General features: G+C 42.3%; 1 protein-coding gene across 2 annotated transcripts in view; it reads left to right on the top strand.

Moving 5' to 3' along the window:
• Positions 1–23927, top strand: part of DDIAS (DNA damage induced apoptosis suppressor) — a 34360-nt gene extending 10433 nt beyond the window's left edge. For both annotated transcript variants that reach the window (XM_054724685.1, XM_008150022.3), the window contains 4 exons: positions 10586–10714; positions 18694–18855; positions 20007–20124; positions 21055–23927. In XM_054724685.1, coding sequence (XP_054580660.1) covers positions 10586–10714; positions 18694–18855; positions 20007–20124; positions 21055–23661 — 3016 coding nt within the window. In that variant the 3' untranslated portion in view covers positions 23662–23927. The remainder of the gene's footprint in view (positions 1–10585; positions 10715–18693; positions 18856–20006; positions 20125–21054) is intronic.
• Positions 23928–24705: the final 778 nt, after the last annotated feature.

Raw genomic sequence — 24705 nt, 5'->3', positions numbered from 1 at the left:
GTGACCCAAAGACCACACTTTAAGAACTACAGCTCAGGCGACACAAAAGAACTATGGCTCAGGCGATACAACAGCGGCCTGGAACGTGCTCGGCGCAGTTCCCCCGGCGGTCTCCGGCTGAGGGGACGGCACCACTGGCAGCCAAGCACGGACAGACGAGCCCCTATGAGACATGGGGTGGGAGACTCCGCGCTTGCTGACCTCTGAGTCCGTCAAGAATCTCAACGCCCCGGAAGCGGCCAGGTGCGCATGCTCGGCGACCGGCCACTGATGCAGACCCAAGGGCCGACACAGCGACGCCAGACTGGCCCACCGCCATGCACCGGGTGCACCGGAGCTTCGCCGAGCCGCCGCCTGACGAGTTCTGCAGCAGCCATACTGGAGCTCCGGAAGGATGGCCAGGGGAATTGCTGAGGGGGGATTGACCGGCAGGAATTGGGATCGGGAAGACGGGGCCCCGCTGAGACCCGGGTGCGGGCGGGGTTGCGCGCCTCTGGGCTCGGGTGTGGTCACATGCCTCTGGGTATAAGTGAGGCCTCACGTCCCTGGGTCTAGGTGAGGCCGCATGCCCCTGGGTCCAGGTGAGGCCGGACTCCGGGTCCGGGTGAGGCCAAGTGCCCCTGGACCCGGATGACGCTGGATCCCGTGCCCGGGCGAGGCCAAGCGCCCCTGGGTCTGGGAGAGCCCACACACCCCTGGGTCCAGGCGAGACCATGTGTCCCTGGATCCGGGTGAGGCCGCGTGCACCTAGGCCCGGGTGAGCCCAAGTGGCCCTGGGTCGGAGAGGCCAAGCGTCCCTGGGTCCGGGTGAGACCATGTGTCCCAGGATCTGGGTGAGGCCTCGTGCACCTAGGCCCGGGTGAGCCCAAGTGGCCCTGGGTCGGGGAGAGGCCAAGCGTTCCTGGGTCCGGGTGAGACCATGTGTCCCTGGATCCGGGTGAGGCCTCGTGCACCTAGGCCCGGGTGAGCCCAAGTGGCCCTGGGTCTGGGAGAGGCCAAGCATCCCTGGGTCCGGGTGAGACCATGTGTCCCAGGATCCGGGTGAGACCTCGTGCACCTAGGCCCGGGTGAGCCCAAGTGGCCCTGGGTCTGGGAGAGGCCAAGCATCCCTGGGTCAGGGTGAGACCATGTGTCCCTGGATCCGGGTGAGGCCTCGTGCACCTAGGCCCGGGTGAGCCCAAGTGGCCCTGGGTCGGGGAGAGGCCAAGCGTCCCTGGGTCCGGGTGAGACCATGTGTCCCTGGATCCAGGTGAGGCCTCGTGCACCTAGGCCCGGGTGAGCCCAAGTGGCCCTGGGTCTGGGAGAGGCCAAGCGTCCCTGGGTCCGGGTGAGACCATGTGTCCCTGGATCCGGGTGAGGCTTCGTGCACCTAGGCCCCGGTGAGCCCAAGTGGCCCTGGGTCTGGGAGAGGCCAAGCGTCCCTGGGTCCGGGTGAGACCATGCGTCCCTGGATCCGGATGAGGCCTCGTGCAACTAGGCCCGGGTGAGCCCAAGTGGCCCTGGGTCTGGGAGTGGCCAAACGTTCCTGGGTCTGGGTGAGACCATGTGTCCCTGGATCCAGGTGAGGCCTTGTGCAACTAAGCCCGGGTGAGGCCACGTGCCCCTGGGTCTGGGAGAGGCCAAGCGTCCCTGGGTATGGGTGAAGCCAGATCCTGGGTCCGGGTGAGGCCGTGCGCCCCTGGATCCATCCGGGTGAGGCTGGGTCCCAGGCCCGGGTGAGACCACGCGCCCCTTGGGTATGGGTGAGGCCACGTGCCCCTTAGTTCAGGTGACGCCGTGCCCCTGGGTTCGGCCGAGACCAAACCAGAGGGAGTCGGACCTCCATTACCACCATTTGTCCACCATCCAGAGCTGAGGGGTCAGTGCTGACATGTACACATAAGGAACTACTGGACATCGAAATTGGGTCTCAAAAGAACTGTTGGTCCAGGGGGAAGCTCGCTACAGATTGATTCGTTTGCCTGTCAGCATAAATATTATTGCTCGTCTCACATTCAGTTCTTATTAGTATATATCTAGTGACATTTGATCTCATTCATCTAGAGGAAATGATGAACAACATAGACTGAGGAACAAGAACAGAACCAGAAGCAAGGAGGCATCGATCGGACTATCGGGCCTCAGAGGGAGGATAGGGGAGGGTAGGGGGAGGGTGGGGGGAGGGGGAGAGTTCAACCAAAGGTCCTGTATGCATGCATATAAGCCTATCCAACGGTTAAGTTCAACAGGGGATTGGGGCATGCGTGGGGAGAGGGGGGGGATGGGAATGGGGGGATGAGGACAAATATGTGACACCTTAATCAATAAAGAAATTAAAAAAAAAAAAAAAACGTGGAAGGAAGACATTGCTAAATGCAGTATTTATTATTTTAAGTCTTTTTGTTAATGATATTGTAGAAAATTCAGGCATGTGAACATATTTGGCAGTTTAAATGGAAGATAAACAAAATGACAAATTACCAGTATAATTAAAAATAAAGCCATAAACAATAGAAGAGATTTAAGACAATTAGGCTTACTTAAGTTTAATTGCCATTACTTTCTTACTCAAAATCAGAAAAAAATACCAAATTTCAGCATTTTAGGAAGAGGAACAAGCTTTTTCTTTTATCAAAATTCATCAGACCCAAGACTGGCCAAGTTGCTCAGTTGGTTAGAGTGCATCCCCATCCATCAAGATTGTGGGTTCTCTCCAGTCAGGACACATACAAGAATCAACCAATGAATGCATAAATAAGTGGAACAACAAATTGATGTTTCTCTCTCTCCCTTCTTCTCTCTCTAAAATCAATAAGTAAAAGTCATCAGACCTGGGAGTTGGCGGAGAGGGTCATAAGCTACAGACCAGCATGGAAAGATAGCTTATTCTCCAAAGCAATGAATAGCTACCTGTCCCTTGGAACTTTCTCTACCCCTGTTTCTGTGAATTTGCTAAGTAAATGGGAATTTATTCCCCCAAAATGTATAGTAAAAGGATTTCCTGATAGTAATGGGACAAAGTCACATTGAAAGTACAAGTAGGGCCGAAACCAGTTTGGCTCAGTGGATAGAGCGTCAACCTGTGGACTGAAAGGTCCCAGGTTCGATTCCGGTCAAGGGCATGTACATTGGTTGCGGGCACATCCCCGGTAGGGGGTGTGCAGGAGGCGGCTGGTCGATGTTTCTCTCTCATCGATGTTTCTAGCTTTCTATCCCTCTCCCTTCCTCTCTGTAAAAAATCAATAAAATATATTTTTAAAAAAAGAAGAAGAAGAAGAAAGTACAAGTAGGTATAAGAAATTGAGGATTAATTGATTAACTTTCTTTTTAAAAAATGAAAAAAGTAAAAAAATTAGCGAATGATTAACCTAATAATACCCAAACATGCAAATTGACCGCACCTTCGCTACGCCCACAGCCAATCAGAGCGAACAAGATGGCTGTTAATTTGCATATGCGGGTGCTGAGCAGCCTGAGTCCTGTAAACGTCCTCTGGACCCAGGCTGCTCAGAGCCTGTAGGCCTATGCGCTTAGGTCCTGAGCGGCCTAGGTCCCATAAACATCCTCCGGACCCAGGCGGGATCGCTTAGGTCCTGAGCCGCGGGGACCCCAGAACGCCCCCTGGCCACTGGGAGCCTTGGTGGGCGGGAACATTCCCGCGTCGCCATAGCGACGCGGGAATGTTCCCGCCCCCAAACACTTGCAGCAGTCTGGGGTCTGGGACCTAAGTCACTCAAAGCCTGTAGGCCTGCGCTTAGGTCCTGAGTGGCAGGGGCCCCAGAAGCCCCCTGGCCACTGGGAGCCTTGGCTGGGCGGGAACATTCCCGTGTCGCCATAGCGATACGGGAATGTTCCCGCCCCCAAACACGTGCAGCAGTCTGGGGTCTGGGAAACATCCTTCAGACCCAAGCCTCTCAGATCGTGTAGGCCTGCGCTTAGGTCCTGAGCAGCCTGGGTCCCATAAACATCCTCCGGACTCAGGCAGATCACTTAGGTCCTGAGCGGCGGGGGCCCCAGAACGCCTCCTGGCCACTGGGAGCCTTGGTGGGCGGGAACATTCCCGCCCCCAAACACTTGCAGCAGTCTGGGGTCTGGGACCTAAAGCTGCTCAGAGCCTGTAGGCTGGCGCTTAGGTCCTGAGCGCTTAGGTCCTGAGCAGATCACTTAGGTCCTGAGCGGCGGGGGCCCCAGAACGGCCCCCTGGCCACTTTGAGCCTTGGCAGGGCGGGAACATTCCCGTGTCGCTATGTTCCCGCCCCCAAACACTTGCAGCAGTCTGGGGTCTGGGAAACATTCTTCAGACCCAAGCCTTTCAGATCCTGTAGGCCTGCGCTTAGGTCCTGAGTAGCCTGGGTCCCATAAACATCCTCGGGACCCAGGCCGATCAGAGCCTGTAGGCCTGCACTTAGGTCCTGAGGGGCAGGGTCCCAGAATGCCCCCTGGCCACTTGGAGCCTAAGGGTGCAGGCGCCAAGGGGCTGGGTCCCGCAAACATCCTCAGGACCCAGGCCAGTCCGAGCCTGTAGGCCCCTTGCTTAGGTCCTGAGTGGCAGGGTTCCCAGAACGCCCCCTGGCCACTTGGAGCCTACAGGTGCAGGAGCCAAGGGGCTGGGGGCGGGGCGGGGTGGAAACATCCCCTGTCACCATAGTGCCCCAGCCGCTTGGGAATGCTCCAGCACCAAGAGGCAGTTTGGTTCCACGCCCCCAGCCTGGCGCACATGATGGGGGGCTGGCTGCTGGCCTCTGGGGTGTGTGGAGACCCTTGGGGGCCACCACTGCGTGCGGCCCAGGGGACCCTGCATGCCCCCCAGCCTGGCGCCCATGGTCAGGGCTCATACAGGAGGCAACCAATCAAAGTGTCCCTCTCACATTGGTGTTTCTCTCTGTCTCTCCCTCCCTAAAGAAAGTTGTCATTGTTTCTTGGTGAAGGGACTGGAGTCCGTGTTGATGAAAACACCTTCGTGGCTGTGGTGACTGGTAGTGGCTGCAGCAGTGGGGTGATGGGGCTGGTGCCTTCCCCTGATCAGCAAGGTTGCCTCCCACAAAGGAGAGTGGGGTGCGGGCCTAAGCCATCAGTAGGACATCCCCTGAGGGCACCCAGTATGTGAGAGGGGGCAGGTTGGGCTGAGGGACCCCCCAACCCCAGTGCACGAATATCGTGCACCGGGCCCCTAGTAATAGAATAAAGCTCTACTAGATATAATTGTATACCTTGCTCTTTAGAGATTTATTTAATTGGAAATTCTTTGCCTCTGGTTCAGGATTTTCTTAGCGCTTTTATTCTGTACCACATTCTGTTCCTTAGGGTAAGTAATGTAAATGTGTTTCCTCAGTACACTGGCATTATTCTCTGGTGCTCAGTGAAAGCACTTGTCTTTCATCCTTCGAGCCTCCCTTTCTCCCAGTTGATTTGTGGCTGATGATAAGTTGATAGTTGAAACAAGATAAAGGGGTTTTAAACCAAGAATTCAAGTGCCTCATACATTAGCCTTGTTCTGCTGCAGCCCCCATGCACCTGCTCCACTCTCCTATCACACCACCCCTACTCAGCCTCCCACAGGAATATGGTTTGCTGACTGTGATGGAGCTGAAATAAATGTAACACTGTATCACCACCCTTCCTAATAAAATCAAGAAGAAAGATAAATTGCAAGAAATACCACATATGAAATTATTAAGTCTATCATTGTGCTTGCCTAACTTTAGTATTTACTCATTCCCAATGCTTCATTCAGTTATGCATCAAACATGGATTCACTATACTGCAAGTCAAGCAGGAGAGAGAGAGACAAAACAAACTAGATGACAAGTGTCATAAAGGAAACACTATGGAAACAGCAAAGAATAACTAACAGTAACTATCTAAAAGGATATTATTATATTTTTTTCCACCAGACAATGAATAGGAAGTTTTTTTGCAATTTTCTGGGGTTTACAAGGTGAAACACAAATATTTGATGACCTTTTTTATTTCAGTTCTCAAATTTGCTAGTCATAATTTTCTAGACATACTTATTTTATCCACTAGAGTGCAGTAAATCCTTAAAGACAGTTTAACCAACCTTCCTTTAAAATTATAGCAATTAGTTCTTATACATTTAACTTAGAAATTAATTCCCAAATATTTCTGCTTATATGTTTTTCATTTATTGGTAAGTTGTTTGCCCAGTTAAACAGTGAACATTTTAGGACAGGAAGTATCTTATTTTTTAAATTTTCCCACAACACTTGGCACAGTGTCCTAGTCATCATACAGGTTTAATCCATCTCCTAAAATTTGAATTTGATAATAGTTTTGTGAAGAATATGATTTGATGCATGCCAATATAGTTTTGGTACAATATAAAATTTTATTTTAGAACTCTAAATAAAATCATCTCTGCTCATATGACCACAATTAAAGAAAATAAATCCAAAAAGGATAAAATGTAAGTAATGGTTAAAATAAGTTTTAATTAAGGCACCATATATAAAACTACTCTGTGTACTGTAATGTATCTACACTAATAAAAGAGTAAGATGCAAATTGACTGTACCTTCATGACACCTTCCAGCCAATCAGGAGTGAGTATGCAAATTAACCCAACAAAGATGGTGGGTTAATTTGCATACGCAGGCACAGAGTGGCCAGGGGCAGGGTGGGACGCAGGCTTCCACACCGCCCCAGCCGCTTCGGGCCTCTGGACAGCGTGGGAAAGTGGAAAGGTGGCTCCAGCCAGAGCGAAGGCAGTGCCAGCAGCCAGGGGAAAGAAGGCCCATTCTTGAATGAATATTCATGAATCAGGCCTCTAGTATACACATATAAAATTGTTTTGTGATTTGATAAAATGGTATTTTATGTTGAATGATATATGTTGGAACTGGCTCAAGAAGAGGAAAACTGAAAATCAGGAAAAAATTTAATAACTAAAGATCAGATTGACAAGTTTTGGATTAGACATGGGGATATAAAAAGATGGTCCTTACTCTGGTTCCTGAAAAACACAACATATTAAACAAGTTTTTGCCCTGGGTACTATGGCTCAGTTGGCAGGAGTGCCATTCCATACACTGAAAGGTCCTGGGTTTGATTCTCAGTCAAGGCACATGCCTAGGTTGTGGGTTCAATCCCCAGCCCCAGTTGGAGCTCATGGGAGAAGAAACCGATTGAAGTTTCTCTCTCTCCCTGTCTCTGTCTCTGTGTGTGTGTGTCTCTCTCCCCTTCTCCCACCTTTCCCATTCCCTCTCTCTAAAAATCAATGAAAATGTCCTTGGGTGAGTATTTAAAAGAAGAAAAAAACATTTAAAAAGCACACAAATTGACTATAAGTTGGTAAGTGGTAAATTAAAAAGTAGGATTAACCCTAGCTGGTTTGACTCAGTGGATAGAGCGTCAGCCTGTGTACTGAAGGGTCCTAGGTTCAATTCCATTCAAGGGCACGTGCCCGGATTTCGAACTCGATCCCCAGTACAGGGTGTGCAGGAGGCAACCGATCAATGATTTTTCTCTCATCATTGATGTTTCTATCTTTCTTCTCTGAAATCAATAAAAATATATTTTTTAAATTAAATAAATAAAAGTAGGATTACTAAACGTGGGAAAGCTTCCATGAGAAGAGCCCTGAAAAGAATTTTAAAGAAGAATAAACCTTAGTAAGGAGAGTGAAAGAACATTTTAAACAGGGAGGAGTCGGGGGAAAGAACACACACACAAATGTGAAACGTATTGCGGTAAGAGTGTTTGAAGGTGGGGAAGGGAACAAGGAACACAATTCAGATTACTATTTTGTGTTCTCTAGTATAAGTTACTAGCACATAAAGAACAAGGAAGAGAGAACACATTGGGGAGAATAAACCAAATAGAAGAGAGAAAAAAAATGTAAGACTATAGAAGTACAGTAGTATAAGGTGTGGGGGATAAAGAAAAATCATTCTTTTTGTTAATAGAGACAGGCTTTGACGAGAGCTTTCAATGAAAAGAAGAAAAATCCTATTATATGGCATATTGTAAAATTTTCTTAAATTGCATGATTCTGCTTACAGTTTTTCATGTATTCACTGAATATTTATAGTGAATTCACTGTGTGCTAAGCACTGGGGATATAGTGGAGCACAGGATAGACCTGTCTTTATGAAACTTTCAGACTAGCAGGGGATGAACAAACAAAAATCAATAAACAATGCATATGTAGAATAGATACATTCTCATGGTTGCTTATGTCACGAGCATGATTAGCACCATGGAGAAATAAAATGGGTGATACATATCACAGAAACTAAGAGGTGTACTTGAGATAAAGTGGGGCTCTCTAAAGGGGTTAACATTAAAGATTGAAGGATGAGAGTGAACCAGCTATTTGAAGAACTAAGGGAAGAACATTTTAGGCACAGAGAAATGTAAGCACAAAAGCCTGAGAAGAGAAACCATTTGGTGTACTTGAGCAGAAAGAAGGCTAGTGTGGCTTGAAGTACAGTGTTCAAGGTGAAGTCAAGGAGGTGGAGCTAAGTGATCTAGGGCCTCATAGGCCATTGGAAGGAATTGAGGCTTCATTCTAAATAGCAGGATTTTAAACAGGTAAAAGGTGACCTTCTCAGGATGGAGTTTTGCTCTGTGTTACGTCCTGTAGCTTAAAGGTAGGTGTGCCACTGTGTTACACCCTACACCTTAAACTGGATTTAGAGGAGAGGTAGAAGGCAGATGCTTTTTTTGTGGCCCTTCTTTTTGCCTTCCCCTTGATCCTATATCCTTCTCTACCTTGTCCTTAGAGATTGTCATGTGGTCTAAAATGAAAACCAAACCTAGGAATACAGATGTGCTTTTGGTAGAACCTCATTAGTCTTATAGATTTAAGGATCCCAAAGTAAGGATAACAACAAAGAATTAGACAGCATTAGCTTTTTTTTCCTGCTCCCTTTAATAAGGTAGCTCAGTGATTTGTATAAATCTAACAGAGGCCCATTGCACGAAATTCATGCAAGAGTAGGCCTTCCTTCCCCTGGCTGCTGGCACCGGCTTCCATCTGGCACCAGGGACCTGGTTTTCCCTCCGGCCGCTGGCAGGCACCCGGGACCCAGCTTCCCTTGCAGCCCTGGCTTCGTCTAGAAGGACGTCCAAGTCTAATTAGCATATTACACTTTTATTATTATAGATTTATCTTTCATCTTTTCAAGTTTCTAGCATATTGCCTTAGGTAGCAAGATTTTATTTTCATAGAAATGTCATTTTGATTGATGGGCAGGATTAGTACCACTTTAAGATCTCTCTTCATCGTCACCACATTTCTAAATTTCTGATTATCCCATGAAGAGTTATGCCTAAAAGTTTCTATTATGATTTTTAATTATGACTTTTACTTTGGTCAAAGTTTGTGGATTCCAGTCTCAGAAACAGTTCCACCCATACTCAGAAATTGAAAGCTTTTGCCGTGTGTTTACAAATGAAAATTTATTGACACAGCTTTATCTTGAACATGTGCAGAGACATTTATTTTATAGTATAATTAAGCTAAAGAGTTTTAAATGTTGGTAAATAAACTAACATTTGAAATTTTTAAGAGTGTAAAATGTTGCTGTTTTTATTTTTATTTTTATTTTAAATATATTTTATTGATTTTTTTACAGAGAGGAAGGGAGAGGGATAGAGAGTTAGAAACATTGATGAGAGAGAAACATCAATCAGCTGCCTCCTGAATACTCCCTACTGGGAATGTGCCCGTAACCAAGGTACATGCCCTTGACCGGAATCGAACCTGGGACCCTTCAGTCCGCAGGCCAATGCTCTATCCACTGAGCACACCGGCTAGGGTGCTATTTTATTTTTTTACTAGAGGCCCAGTGCACGGATTCATGCACCCGTGGAGTCCCTCAGCCTGGCCTGCAGGGATCGGGCCGAAACTGGCTCTCCGACATCCCCCAAGGGGTCCCAGATTGCAAGAGGGTGCAGGCCAGGCCAAGGGACTCCACCGGTGCACAATCGGGCCAGGGAGGGACCACGGGAGGGCTCCAGGGCATGTCCAACCCATCTCACCCAGTCCCGATCAGCCAGACCCCCAGCAACAAGCTAACCTACCAGTCAGAGCATCTGCCCCCTAGTGGACAATGTGTGTCATAGTGACGGTCGAATGGTCAAACAAACGACCAGACACTTAGCATATTAGGCTTTTATGATATAGGATTTCTCAGATATGTTTTATACAAGGATCTTAAAGTACTTTGAACTCTCTTTTCACCATATAACATTTTGCTTTTTCTGTTTGCAAAATATGAATTGTCTTATTTTCTCTTTAAGCTGTGTCAAAATGTACACACTGAGATCCAATAAAGTTCTGTGTAGCTTTTGTTATAAAGATGTGAAAGAAGCTAAATGACTTTTCCTGAATTATTGGGAATGGAATATTTATTCAGAAACAGAATGTTTGTTTGAACTATTTTGTTTTAAATTTTATTTTCTTTCTATTAATACTTTTAAATAAGAATGAAAAGAAAATTAGTTTTTCAATACATTGACATTTACTAGAAAAGACATCTCTTGGCTTTGCAGTGGAGGTTAAGAGGTTTTCTTCAGAAATGAATTATGCACCTACAATTAAAGATTTGCCACTCACCCCAGTGACTATTTTGTTTTGCAGGCCACAGCCTGAATACATGAATAGAAAAAGAAAGTTTCTTCTCGCCTCGGTTCTTGCTCTCCAAAATTCAAGTTTTATATATCCTTCATGTCAAAAGTGCTTCTCTCGGATAATCTTAGTCTCCAAAAGGTAAATGTAAAGCCTGTAAACACGAGAGGAAATACAAGTCGGTTGCAAGCCGGTGGAGGAAACAGAAATTCCCCACTTTCATTTCCCCACTGCAACAGCACAGCATAGCAAGGTTTTGACAGAGGAATTCCATACTCTAGCCTTTGGAAGGGATTTTAGAGACACCGAAGAGCGAAAAGATTTCCACCTAAAGATTTTCTTTGAATTCCAAATCCTTAGTGATAAAATCTATAATAAGGTTTGTATTTAATAAGGTTAACTTTCTTCTTTGTTTTAACCTCCAAGATTTAGAGCAGTGGTGGTTTTCAAGTTACATTCTGCAGAGCCTTAAGGGTTCATGCTTCTAGAGCAGGGGTCCTCAAACTTTTTACACAGGGGGCCAGTTCACTGTCCCTCAGACCGTTGGAGGGCCGGACTATAGTTTAAAAAAAAAAAACTATGAACAAATTCCTATGCACACTGCTAAGTCGGCTGCTAAGCAGGACAGGCAGCGGCGGCAAAAACACCTGGCGGACCGGATGTGGCCCGCGGGCCGTAGTTTGAGGACCCCTGTTCTAGAGGGAGATGGGGATTAGAGAAGGAATAATAGATAGTGCTAACAAGTAGGATGGGCTCTGGCCCCCACTTTCGTTTCAGCAAGACCTCCATTCTCATCCTTCTGTTAGGGTTCCAAGATTTCATTTGAAAAGGTTCCATGATGTGTATAAAGATGCAGACACATAGATGTACAGATATAAAAAATATATGTATAGAAAGTTTTTGATCGTTCATATAAGATTATCATATTCACATACGTGTGTGTGTGTGAATATGATACTTTTTTCATATGAAGGACCACATTAACTTTATTTGTGTGTGTGTGCGCGCACTCTCCCAAGAATTATGAGTAAGGTAGGGGTACTTATTTATCCAGATAAGCTGTTCACCTAACCCAAATGGTTGTGAGTTGTCCTTCTAAGTTACTTAATGAGACCCATAGTTTCTTTAGTCTAGAAATCTCTCTGATACTAAGAACTTCCTTTTCCTGTCTTAAAATGTGAATTGTAGCTCAGACACTATCTATCCTCTCTCCTATCCTTTCCCACCCCACCGCTCAGCCACCCAAAAAGTTTGTATCATTTATTTAAACAAGTTGAATTGAATTTTACACACATTGATCATAGTTTTCTCCTATTGGGAGGAAGTAGTATGTAAAGCTTTAAAGTACTTTTTTTTCAATTACAGTTCACATTCAGTATTGTTTTGTATTAGTTTTAGAGTTTCAGGTGTACAGCATCGTGGTTAGATAATCATGTACCTTACAAAGTGTTTCCCCTGATATTTCTAGTACTCATCTGGCACCATACAGAGTTATTACTATTACAATATTATTGACTATTTGCTGTACTTTACATCCCTGTGACTATTTTGTAACTGCCAATTTGTACTCCTTAATCTTTTCACCTTTTTTACCCCAATCCTACTTCCCTCTGGCTACCATCGGTCTGTTTTTTGTATCTATAAGTCTGTTTCTGTTTTCTTTGCTCATTTATATTGTTCTTAGATTCCACATGTAAGTGAAATCCTTTGGAATTTGTCTTTCTCTGGCTGACTTATTTCACTTAGCATAATAGCCTCCATCAGTGGTTCTCAACCTTCCTAATGCCGCGGCCCTTTAATACAGTTCCTCATGTTGTGGTGACCCCCAACCATAACATTATTTTCGTTGCTACTTCATAACTGTAATGTTGCTACTGTTATGAATCGTAATGTAAATATCTGTGTTTTCTGATGGAACTGTATTAAAGGGTCGCGGCATTAGAAAGGTTGAGAACCACTGCTCTAGGTCCATCCATGCTGTCACAAATGGTGAGGTTTCATTCTTTTTTATGGCTGAGTAGTATTCCATTATATGTGTAGGCAAAAGTAGTTTTATAGTTGTGAGTATGCACAACATGATTTATTCTTTTATTATTCATTAAATATTGTATTATTTATTTGTATTAAAACTGTAATCCTACTTTTGCCCTCCCTGTATATATGCACCAGAGCTTTTTGTCCACTCGTCTGTTGATAGGCACTTGGGTTGCTTCCATTAAGTATACATTTTTTTAAAATATATTTTTATTACATTGTATGCATTCAATTTAATATGGGACTATAAATTTGGAAGGAACATTATGTAACCATCTAGTCTAGGTATTCTTAACCTGGGGTCTATGGGTAGGCTATAGATGTATATGAATCTTCCTGTTCCCGAAATATATAAAGTATCGTGTGTTCTGGTTATGTGTGCATTTTTCTGGGAAGGGTCCATTGCTTTTCATCAGATTTTCAGTTTCATGACCAAGGCAACACTAAAGATTACTAATCTCACCACAACTTCTACTTCAGGGATTTATGTAAGTACACTAGAAAAAGAAACAAATGAAACTTGCTGTTTTAACTGGTATCCAAAAAAGTAGCAGATTTCAAGTGTTATTTTAGATGGTTCTTTTCAGAGGCTTTTTGAGATCAAAACTATTTTCATAATTCTAAGGCATTATTTCCCTTTTCACTCTCACTCTCTTATGAGTGGGTAACAGAGTTTTCAGTTTTCGAGAGACTACATGACATATGATATCACAACAGATTGAGCAGAAAAGGACATGTGAGAATTCAACTGCTTGTATTAAATCAAACATTTAAAGAGATATGCAAAATGTAAAACAATGCATCTTCTCACTAATTATTTTGGGGGGAACACATAGTTATTTTTATTAAACTATGTTCTTTATGTAACCATGCAATGGATCTGTTATTTTTAATTAATAAATACTTTTTAGGTTTATTCATTTTAATTTCTTTTATTTAATTTCTTATAATCAGTTAAAATATAAGTAGCTATTACTCATATAAACAAAAGCCCTTTGGTTTTCTTAATAATTTTTAAGCATATAAAGTTTGAAAACTGCTATTCCATAACAAATTACACTTTGGAAATAGGGGTGTTTCTATAAATTAAATCTGGGAATTATAATGTGAATGTGTTGCCTCTACCCTTGCTTCCCAAAGTCTTGGTCAGGGGAACAGCTGCATTGGTATCATCCGGCAGCTTGTTAAAAATGCAGGATTTTGGGCCTTGACTCAAACTTAGATTCCAAGTGATTTGTATACATATTAAAGTTCAAGCTCTGGTGTATGTCACTCCACATGAACATTTATTTGTTTCAATCCAGACTTGTTCCCAAAGGACTAAAAGAAATCATATACAGACAGTCCTCGGGTTACGTCAGACTCAACGTACGTTGTTTCGTGGTTACGTCGCCATCTCCCATTTATTTATATAAAAAAAAAAGTTCCATCATTTTGACGTATGTACATAATGTGCTTTATGTTTTTTGTTATTTATTTACCACAAGTAAAGGTCAGGAATTGTTATCTTTCTTTTTTTTTATTATTATTATTTTTTTTTAATATATATTTTATTGATTTTCCACAGAGAGGAAGGAAGAGGGATAGAGAGCCAGAAACATCGATGAGAGAGAAACATCAATCAGCTGCCTCCCGCACACCCCCCACTGGGGATGTGCCCGCAACCAAGGTACATGCCCCTGACCGGAATCGAACCTGGGACCCTTGAGTCCGCAGGCCGACGCTCCATCCACTGAGCCAAACCGGTTTCGGCTGTTATCTTTCTTTTAATTTTTTTTTACTGTTTCACTTCATTACTGCTGTGTATGTTCTCCATGTGAGTGATGTAGATGCCTATATAGGTGGGTTCTGACTTACGGGGAAAATCGCATTACATCACGCTATAGGAACAGATCTTCGATGTAACCCGAGGACCTACTATCCTACCTAATAATAGACAGATATGCAAATTGACCGTACCTTCGCTATGCCCATGATTGCCATGGGGGGGCGGGACTCGGGGTGGCCGGGTTAGCTGATTGGGCCGGCGGGATGCTGAGCTGCGTTGCCAGCAGCAGCACGAGCTCAGTGTCTGCGCCATGGCTGTGCTGCGCCACAAAAGGGGCCTCTGGGGCAGCGAGCTGACTTCCCGCCGTGCGGACCATCAGAAGCGGGGGAGCTGAGTGCCTCTCCACTCAGGCAGCAGGCCTTTCAGAAGCCTCCGCCACGCTGGAGGCTTCTGAAAGGCCTGGTGCACCAGCGATCGAAAGGAAAGCGTGGGAGCTGGATGCCTTTCCGCTCAGGCACCAGGCCTTTCAGAAGCCTCTGGCGCCTGGTGCACCAGCGGACAGGCACCCAGCTCCCCGTGATCGAAAGGGAAAGCGTGTAGGGGACCCTACACGTGCATGATTCAGTCATGCACTGGGCCTCTAGTACATAAATATCTACATTATACATATACAGGGCATCCCAAAAAAATGTATACAGAGTGTCTGTAGATTCGATTACATTTTGAAAATGAAATGAAATGTAAACACTGGCTTTATAATTATATTTTTTTGTGTGTACATTTTTTGGGGGTACCCTGTATATATAATTTAGTGTTTATATGCATTCATATTAGTGAACTTAGTTTTTTGTTTTGTTTTTAATAATTCTTTATTGTTGAAAGTATTATATATGTTCCCCTTTATCCCCCATTGACCCCCTCCAGAACACCCCGACCCCCACCACCACAGGCCTTTAGCACCCTATTGTCTGTGTCCATGGATGATATCGTATATAATAAAAGGCTAATATGCAAATTGACCCTAATGGCAGAACAACTGCTGGACCAATCACTATGAGATGCACTGACCACCTCTTGGTCCCTTTCCCCAGCCAGCAGGCTCCAATCACTTGATGGCCACCTGCGGTGGGGGTGGGGCCAGCGAGTGGGCGAGAACAACCGACCTCTCGATCCCTTCCCCTGGCCGTCAGGCACCGATCACCTGATGGTGACCGGGAACTGGGGGTGGGTGGTGGCGGGGGCATAGCCAACTGAGGGCAGCTGGGGAAGATGGCCCTGATCGCAGTCCAGGCTTAGGGATCATACCCATGAATGAATTTCATGCGCCAGGCCTCTAGTATAAATATGTGCATTCAAGGTCTTTGGTTGATTATAGCCCTCCCACCCACCCACCCTCCCCCGCCTTCCCTCTGAGATTCCACACTCTGTTCCATGCTTCCATGTCTCTGGATCCACACCGTTCATCACTTTATTTTGTTACTTACATTCCTAAGTATGATCATGTGATACTTGTCTTTCTCTGACTGACGTATTGCACTTAGCATGATACTCTCCAAGTCCCTTCATGCTGTCTCAAAGGGTAAGAGATTCTTCTTTTTTGCTGCTGCATAGTATTCCATGGTATAAATGTGCCACAGCTTTTTTATCCACTCATCTACTGTAGGGCACTTGAGCTGTTTCCAGATCTTAGCTATTGTAAATTGTGCTGCTATGAACATAGGGGTGCATACATTCTTTCTGGTTGGTGCTTCGGGTTCTTATGATATATTACCAGAAGTGGGATCACTGGGTCAAATGGCAGTTCCATATTTAATTTTTTGAGGAAACTCCCTACTGTTTTCCATAGTGGTTGCACCAGTCTGCATTCCTACCAGCAGTGCATGAGGGTTCCCTTTTCTCCACATCCTCGCCAGCACTTGTCATTTGTTGATGATAGCCATTCTGACAGGTGTGAGATGGTACCTCATTGTGGTTTTTATTTGCATCTCTTGGATGATCAGTGACTTTGAGCATTTTTCATATGTCTCTTAGCCATCTGTATGTTCTCTTTGGAGAAGTGTCTATTTAGGTCCTTTGCCCATTTTTTCATTTGATTGTTTGTCTTCCTTTTGTTAAGTGTATGAGTTCCTCATATATTTTGGATATTAACCATCTTATCAGATGTACCATTGCCAAATATGAGAAAACCTAGTTTTTGTTAGGCTATCATTAATACTCTATTTGCAAGATAGTTCATTACTAACTATTGTTGGACCATATTGTTGTTATAGTTATCGTAAGGCATCACGCAAGAAAAATCTCCAGGATAGAAATCCAAAGCCTTGGATCTGGGTCATAAAATTCACTAACTTTGTCATCTTGGGCAGAAATTCACTCCAATTGTCCCTTACATAAATGGAATAAATGGTCTTATTTACATATCAGAATGAAATAATGTATGTTGCAAACATTTATGAACTGCAAAATGCTGATGCCTATTAACTATTCGAAGATTTGCTAAGAATATTACATTAGACTTGAATGCATTATTATATAATTTTTAAAGAAGGTATATTTATAGCCAAACTACAACACAACTCCAGCAGATTTGGGTAAGATTACACAAATGGATTGGCGCAGTATAGCAAAAAATAAAATAATTAGCACAAATCTAATGATGAATCAATAACTTCTTACATGAAGGATTAACCTTTGTTCAAAATAGACACCTTGGTCCTGTGGACTTTAGGCCCCCCTAGTGGCTATGTGGCAGCAATCAAATGTTTACAGTTATCTTTATTTTCTATTAGCATTTTCTATTTGCTTTTGTAACCTAGATCAGTGATTTTCAACTAGTGTGCCACAAGAATTTTTAAAACACATAATGCCTGACTATTTAGTCAAGGGCACTCACCTCTTTTTCCTTAGGTTGTCAAATAAAAAAAATGGCAACAGCCAACACAACAATAGCCATCTTGTGTGGATGAATAAAAATTATACCTATTTTTTGTCAGATTGGCAAAGTATATATTTTTTGGTGTGCTGCAGAATTTTAGTAATTAGTTTATGTGTGCCATGAAATGAAAAAGGTTGATAATTGCTAAGCAACACAAAGAACAAAAAGTCCTAAGATTAACTATTACCAAAAGATGTTTTCATTGGTCAATGTGCTAAATTAAGAATGTAAGTTATAAGACATTATTGCAAACAACTAAAAAGGAGGGAAACAGTACAAATGACAATATCATTACAATATTTAATATAATTATAAGAATCAAACTAACTTATTAATTGGCAAAATTGGCAATAGATGTTTTCTTTACTTTCTTTTCTTTTTCTTTGTCTCCTTTTATACTTCTTCAACCCTGAATTTTACTGATGAGGCAATCAAGGTTTAAGGGATTTAATAAATATCCCAAGACCAGACATATATAGTACATGACAGTAAAGTTTCACTTAATAGGTTTTTTCACCAGAAAGACATTGGCCATAATTACACATTGCCTTAGAAGCAAGTGAAATAAGATGTTTTGTAATCTGATAAATTCTTAGCATATTCCAATGGATTAAAGAAAGTAAGGTTATTTTTATAATGGTGAGAAAAATGTAACTGTGTTCTCTATATATACATTTTTTTTTTAATATATTTTATTGATTTCCTACAGAGAGGAAGGGAGAGGGAGAGAGAGTCAGAAACATCGATGAGAGAGAAACATCGACCAGCTGCCTCCCGCACACCCCCCACGGGGGACGTGCCCGCAACCAAGGCACATGCCCTTGACCGGAATCGAACCCGGGACCCTTCAGTCCGCAGACCGACGCTCCATCCACTGAGCCAAACCGGTTTCGGCAATATATATACATTTTTATTAATTGTTTCAAGATTATTATTTTTTAATAGAAGATAGACATTAATTTTCTGGTCTTCTGTTGGTGTGGTGTTTACTTCATTATTTTAGTTTGCACATACTCCCAACCCCAGACTATAATGTGTCTCACTTTGTTCATGATGATTTAGCTACCTAATAAGAACATCTCTTCCCACCATGCTGCCTCCTAAACCCTCCAAACACACACACACACACACACACACACACACACACACTCCCTTCACTTTTCTGTCAGTTCCATGCCACTTAATTTAAATCAGTGAAAGCAGCTGTTATGAATAAAGAAATTCAAAAGAAATTAATATGAAATAGTTTAAGATGAATGTAAGATGTATAGGAACATTTGTACACAAAACGTTATTTTTAATTTTTACTTTTCCAGATTTGTTTTTCATCATATGAAAAAAAATTAGTGAACATTTCTATACTTTTTTCTTCCACTTTTCCAGATTTAATTGTCCAAAATGTGGTTCTACTGGTGAAGCTGAAAATGCCAGTTACAGATACAGACTTTCCATAAAAGTTGCAGAATCAAACAAATTATTTGGCATTACTGTTTTTGGAAGCTGCTTAGATGCATTTTTTGGTCTTACAGCCACTGATTTGCATAGGTAAGATTATTTAAAGCATTCTTTTTCCTAGCTACGCCTTTAGTATATTAATAGAATTTTAAAATATGTGTTTTTAAGGTAATAAACATTTAGTAAAAAATTAAAAAGATGACCTCATTCATTGACTGCTCAACCTCAGATCATCAGTTTCTTTAAAAGATCATCAAGAAATAGATGTTTATTTCCTGAATATATATTGTGATAATGTTAAACCAAGCTCCTTTTATCCAAGCCAACTAAGCTGTGATTAGAATACTAAATTACAAAACTCTAATCCAAATTAGAGGACATAGAATAAGAAAGTAAAATTGTTTCAAACTGAGGAATTATCCAAGTTGATATTTACATTCAAGTGGCCAACATCCCTTGAGGCAGAAGAAGCCTTTTGTGGGAATATTTGCATATCAGATGTTATTTCTCTCATTACAACTTCACCTGCATAGTTTGACCTTTTATGATGTTGTCCTAAAAATGCAAGGATATATTTAAGCAGTCTTCTACCCACCTCCCCTAATCCCTAACAGAAGAAATGTCTGTCTGTCTCCTTATTGTTGAGAGCAGACTCATTTGAAGAAAGGGACAGCAGAGGGACCACAGGATTGCCAGGGAAGAGGAAAGACTCCCCTCTGCTTTGATGAGGACTAGAGATTCCATCACTACTTCCACTGCTACTTCTAGAATAATTGCTGGGCCTGATTCCTAGGCAGGCATCTATTTTATTCACATTTGATCAATTGTTTTTGTCTTTCTAGCTATGGGAAACTAGAGGGAACAAAATGCCTACCTTTTAATGTCACTTCTTTTTTTTTTTTTTATTTCAGAGAGGAAGTGAGAGATAGAAATATCAATGATGAGAGAGAATCATCGATCCGCTGCCTCCTGCACCGTCCCCCCTCCCCGACCCCTGACTAGAGATCAAGCCCACAACCCGGGCATGTGCCCTTGATCAGAATCAAACCTAGGACCCTTCAGTCCGCAGGCCTACATACTATCCACTGAGCCAAACCAGCTAGGGCTAAAGTTACTTTTTTAAATATGTAACTCAAAAGTTTTATGCTGCATTTTCAAACTAATTGTTCATATTTATGACGTTATGGCAAGTTAAAATTTCAAAGTTTATCTCTTCACACTTTTTTTTTCTTCCAATCAAGATACATTCAGGATTCCAGAGAAATTCCAGGAGCACTGGATAGGGATGCAACTCAGAACCTGTTAACTAAAGCAGTTGAAACTTGCTTTGTTGGACAGAACTTTATTTTTGGAGTGACGGTAATGGAGACTTTTTTTCTTCTGTTAACATTTTCACTGTAATGAAATTATTTTAATTCTCTAAATAGTTTCTCAGAGTCATAAATGTGAGATCCTGTAGAAGCACTTTAGACTGTGTAAAAATACACTATAGGTTAAACACCATGTGTGACAACTTCCTCTTTCAAAAGTCAGAAAAGTCTAGTTTAAATGTTTTCAGAGCTCTAAAAATCTAACTTTATATAAATTCAGAAGTGTTAGATATTTGTTTATCTGCATATTGATAACTAATAATAGGTTAGAAAGGATGGTTTTAAATAATTGTAAAAGTGACAATAGAAGTTGAAAATAATGTACTAATTCTGAAGGAGTAATCATTTCCTGTTTCATCTGTGCTAAAAGGAACAAATGTAAATTTTATCCACATTGGAATTAGGGTTTTAAAACTAAGAACAGAGCACTCCTTAACTGCACAGTGAGAAAGACCAAAGGGAAGGTGAAGCCAGGAGCTACAGAGCTTTTCTTTGTTAAAACCTTAGACAGTTCTGTATTTTTTTTTTAATAGGTGAGAACATTCCCTTAAGCACTCAAGGTTTATGAAAGTTAATGACAGATATAATAGCTATCATTTATTGAGCAACTACTATTTGCTAAGCAGTGCAGTTTTCCATGTTATTGCAAATAGAGTAAACTTGCATTTTTTTAATCTCTAGTTTATAAATGAGAAAACTAAGGCTCAAAAAGGTTAAATAAGTTGTCCAAAGTCACAACACTAGTAAATGTTAGAACTAGGATTTGAGTACAAGTCTCTTTACTCCAAGGTTTACTTCTCTTATTTATACTACTGTGTCTGTAACACTAGATGAATTGAAATTATTTGAAATCTGTTTCACATTCTAGTCAAAGGAAGAAAATTTTATTCTCATTTAAATATATTAACTTCTTTCACAGAATTTTGAAAACCAACATGGGCAAGGTTCAGATTCCAATAACTTCTTAGAACAGTGCCGCAGGAGAGAAATTAAAGAGCTACTGGCTTGCCAGATTGTCCTACCAGACCCGGGTGTTGCAGGCTTCACTGTCATCGACTATTTCCGGCAGCTTTTGCAGCTTTCCAATTTCAGGAACCTCCATGGTGGCTCCCAGGCACCTAATAGCCACCTGCTTGCTTTAGAACACTCAAGTTCTAGTGATCTCAGCAGCATATGTGGCCTTGACAGCAGCTCTTGTTTTGTTGAATCCCATGGCAGAGATAACTTTTCAATGTCCTGGCAGCCATCACTTCAACTCACTTCCATTGTTTCAGAACTAACAGATGAGGATAATTTTTCAGCTTCAGAACAAAGCAAGGTCTTTGATACTCTTCATCAGAACAGAAAGTGCATTTCCTTGGCAGAGGCCACTGGTTCAGGTGGTTGCCATGATGCCATTCAGTGTTCATGGAGCCTTGTTTCATATATGGATAAAAAGAGCACAGCACAAAAGTTAGGTGATGAACGTGGCTTACAAGCTAATCAGCCAGGTGCAGTACACAGCAGTCATCATGAAATTGGAGTTACTGGTTCTAATTTATTCTCCTTGAAAATGCAAGAGTCCCATGAGCCAAGTAATACAAAATCCTTCCACAGTGCAGTAGAAATTAAAAAGAGAAATTCCCAGCATGACCTAACATGTCATGATATCAATACTCCCTCCAGCCTTCAGGAAAGATCTGCGTGTTGTCCACCTATATCACTCAGACTTGAAGAGATAGCTGATGGTTCCCAGGATAATGACCCCAAGATTTGGGATGATCTGCCACTCTCTGAAAGCTTAAACAAGTTTCTGGCAGTTATCGAAAGTGAGATTGCTATAACCCCCACGGATGCCAGCAGTAGGCAGCATCATCTAGATAATGGCATCGATGAATTACAGGCAGACCACAGCAGTTTATCTGTGACTCCCCAGGGAACTGCTGGAGCCTTGCATACACCACCTATAGCATTAAGATCATCTCAAGCAGCAGTCAAAGCAAACTCTGGCAAAGGTAACTTTCTTTCCAACTGTGAAGCAAATCCAGCTGCTAGTGTTCAGGAGTCACAACCAGGTAACACAGCAGAGGCTGTCTCCATAGGTAGAAATGGAAGAGATATTTCTGAATGTTTTCTATCAAACGCTTCTCTGTCAGCTCTGTTTCCAGCTTCAAAAGGTTTAGGAACAGCATCTACTCTTAGGAAGTCTACCAGAATTCCACCACGTAGGGCTACGATTTCACATACGCACAGTACTTCAGAGAGTGACCATTCTTGTCTCAATATCAGGTGTTTTAATGGAAGTGGAGAAAAATCACCTTTAGAAATGAGTGAAAAGTTGGTGACTTTGTGTTCCAGGAGATATAATGATGTTTCTGACCTTTGCAATTTAGAAAATAAACAATGTAGGAGGTGGCCAAAGAACCAAGGTGACAGTCTTACAATTTGCAGGAAACTTACATATTCCTTAGAAGCTCTTTGCAGCAGTCCATGTAGAAGTACAAATGCATTGAAAGAAATGCCTTATGGACATAGCAGAAATAATTTAACACAGACCTATGTTCCTGGTCATGAAAGCAGCTACAATGCTTCTGCTGATCTCTTTGATGATAGTGCTAAAGAAATGGACATGGCAACAGAAACCACCAAAGTGTCACAGGATATTTTGTTACAATGGGGAAAGTCTTTGGCAGAAAGTCATCATATAGAATCTGATTTTTCACTGAGATCACTTTCTGGAAATTTCAGCCAATCTTCACAAAAATTACCCTTGCCAAAAATGCCTGCTTCCATGAATCCAAAAACATGCTCTTCACCACATTTTCCATCAGATTCAGAAAGTGATGTTGAAAGTAGCCAGGACTTTGTTCCATGTTCACAGTCAACTCCTGTTGCAGGATTCCACCAAACAAGAATTCATGGGGTGAAAGGAGCTTTCAAGAAACTGCCTACCTTTTATGTGGATCTTGATACTAACTATAAAAAAACAAGGATTTCCTCTGAAAATGAGGCACAGCAAGCCACTCCCAGGTCTCAAAAAAATATAAAAACACCCAGCCCTGTTATACCTGGTGTGACACAACCAGAGGTTGTCAACAACTGTTCTATTGCTGAGTGCCTTGCATCTGACATTGATGAATGGGTCCCTCCTACCACAAAAAAAGCATTTCTTCCCGATATGCTTGGATTCCAAGCCTTGGGTATAAGAAAACGCCTTGCTGCCTGTAATTCTCCTGATGAGAACACATTACCAAGAAAGAAACTGAAGCATGTCAAACAAAGAACCAATAAACGTTTCATTAAGAAAGAGTTAAATTTAAAGAACACGCTTAAAGCAGTAGTCGCAAACCAGAAAACTAACTACAGCAGTACACACTCAGGCTGGATTTCCAAAGAGTCAGTGTTGGAACTTGGTTGTGGTTCAGAAGTCAGTTGTTGCCTTTCATTTTCAGAAAATTGGCCACCTTCAGTGCTTGAAACTAAAAACGCTTGGTCTCCTGAATTGTTTTCACAGAAAGTCACCTCAACCCAATGGCTGAACCTTTAAAGGTTTGTTTCGAAACAGTTGCCTCCACTGGCATAGGAAGCATTCATCCCATTTTGAATACTTGAAGAAACACAAATAGAAAAGAGGTGCTGTCTTTTAAAAATGTTTATAAAGCAATTGTTTTTCTTTGTTTATCCAGAATATTCTGATTCGGATAACTTGGCACTTTATATTTTTGGTTGTATGTTAATAATATTGTTTTGCTTGTTAAAATTATTTGTTAAACTCACATGTACATTCAGAAATAAAGCCTTTACAAAGCAAAACTTAAAATCGTCATTAATTGGTCTGCTCAGCTCAGAAAAATGCCTGTTGTGTATTAGGCCAACTACTCTGTCAAGTTTGTGATACCAAGCCTACGAGATCACTGATCTCAAAAGATTTTGTTCCACTAGGTAAGACAGACATTACAGTTTCACTACAATGCAGCAAATGCAATGAAAGGGGTTTTTAATGGCTATTACAAACATTCATGTTGCTATGGGATCCTGATAGAGAAGCAATTAACCCAGCAGAATCTGGGCTGGGGATAAGTCAATAAAAACTGAGTAGTAGAGTTAAATGTGAAACTGTGACTATTTTATTTAATAAATATTCATTATATACTTACTTCATTCGAGGTACTGGGAACACAAAGGTGAAAGCCAAGCTCCTTCCCTCAAGAAATTCATGGTCTATTAAACAAACAGTATTTGATAAGTTCTGTGATTGGAGATAAGCTTGTAGTGCTAATAGGAGCAAAAATCAGGAGCAGTTTCTAGACACTCGAGTCCCTAGCATCCTCTCAGCTAAACCTTTAGCTGTGAAACCTGTACTCTGTTCAGCTCCCTGTGCCATTCCCCACAGCAACTATTCCAAATCTTCATTCTCTTCATGCCGCCAACCTGCTGCTCCTCCTCTTGCTTCCTCCTTCATGGAGGAAATTGAGATCACCTGTTGTTTCCCCCACTTCCCACACCCATGTCTAATCATCTATATCTATACTCACCACAGCTTCTTTCCTCTAATCTCAGAAAATGATGTACACCTTCTATTTAGTGCTGA

Source organism: Eptesicus fuscus, chromosome 13, assembly GCF_027574615.1.
Source record: "Eptesicus fuscus isolate TK198812 chromosome 13, DD_ASM_mEF_20220401, whole genome shotgun sequence".
Classification (NCBI taxonomy): Eukaryota; Metazoa; Chordata; class Mammalia; order Chiroptera; family Vespertilionidae; genus Eptesicus; species Eptesicus fuscus.
Note: the sequence above shows the minus strand (reverse complement) of the source record. Positions and strands in the feature narration are given on the sequence as shown.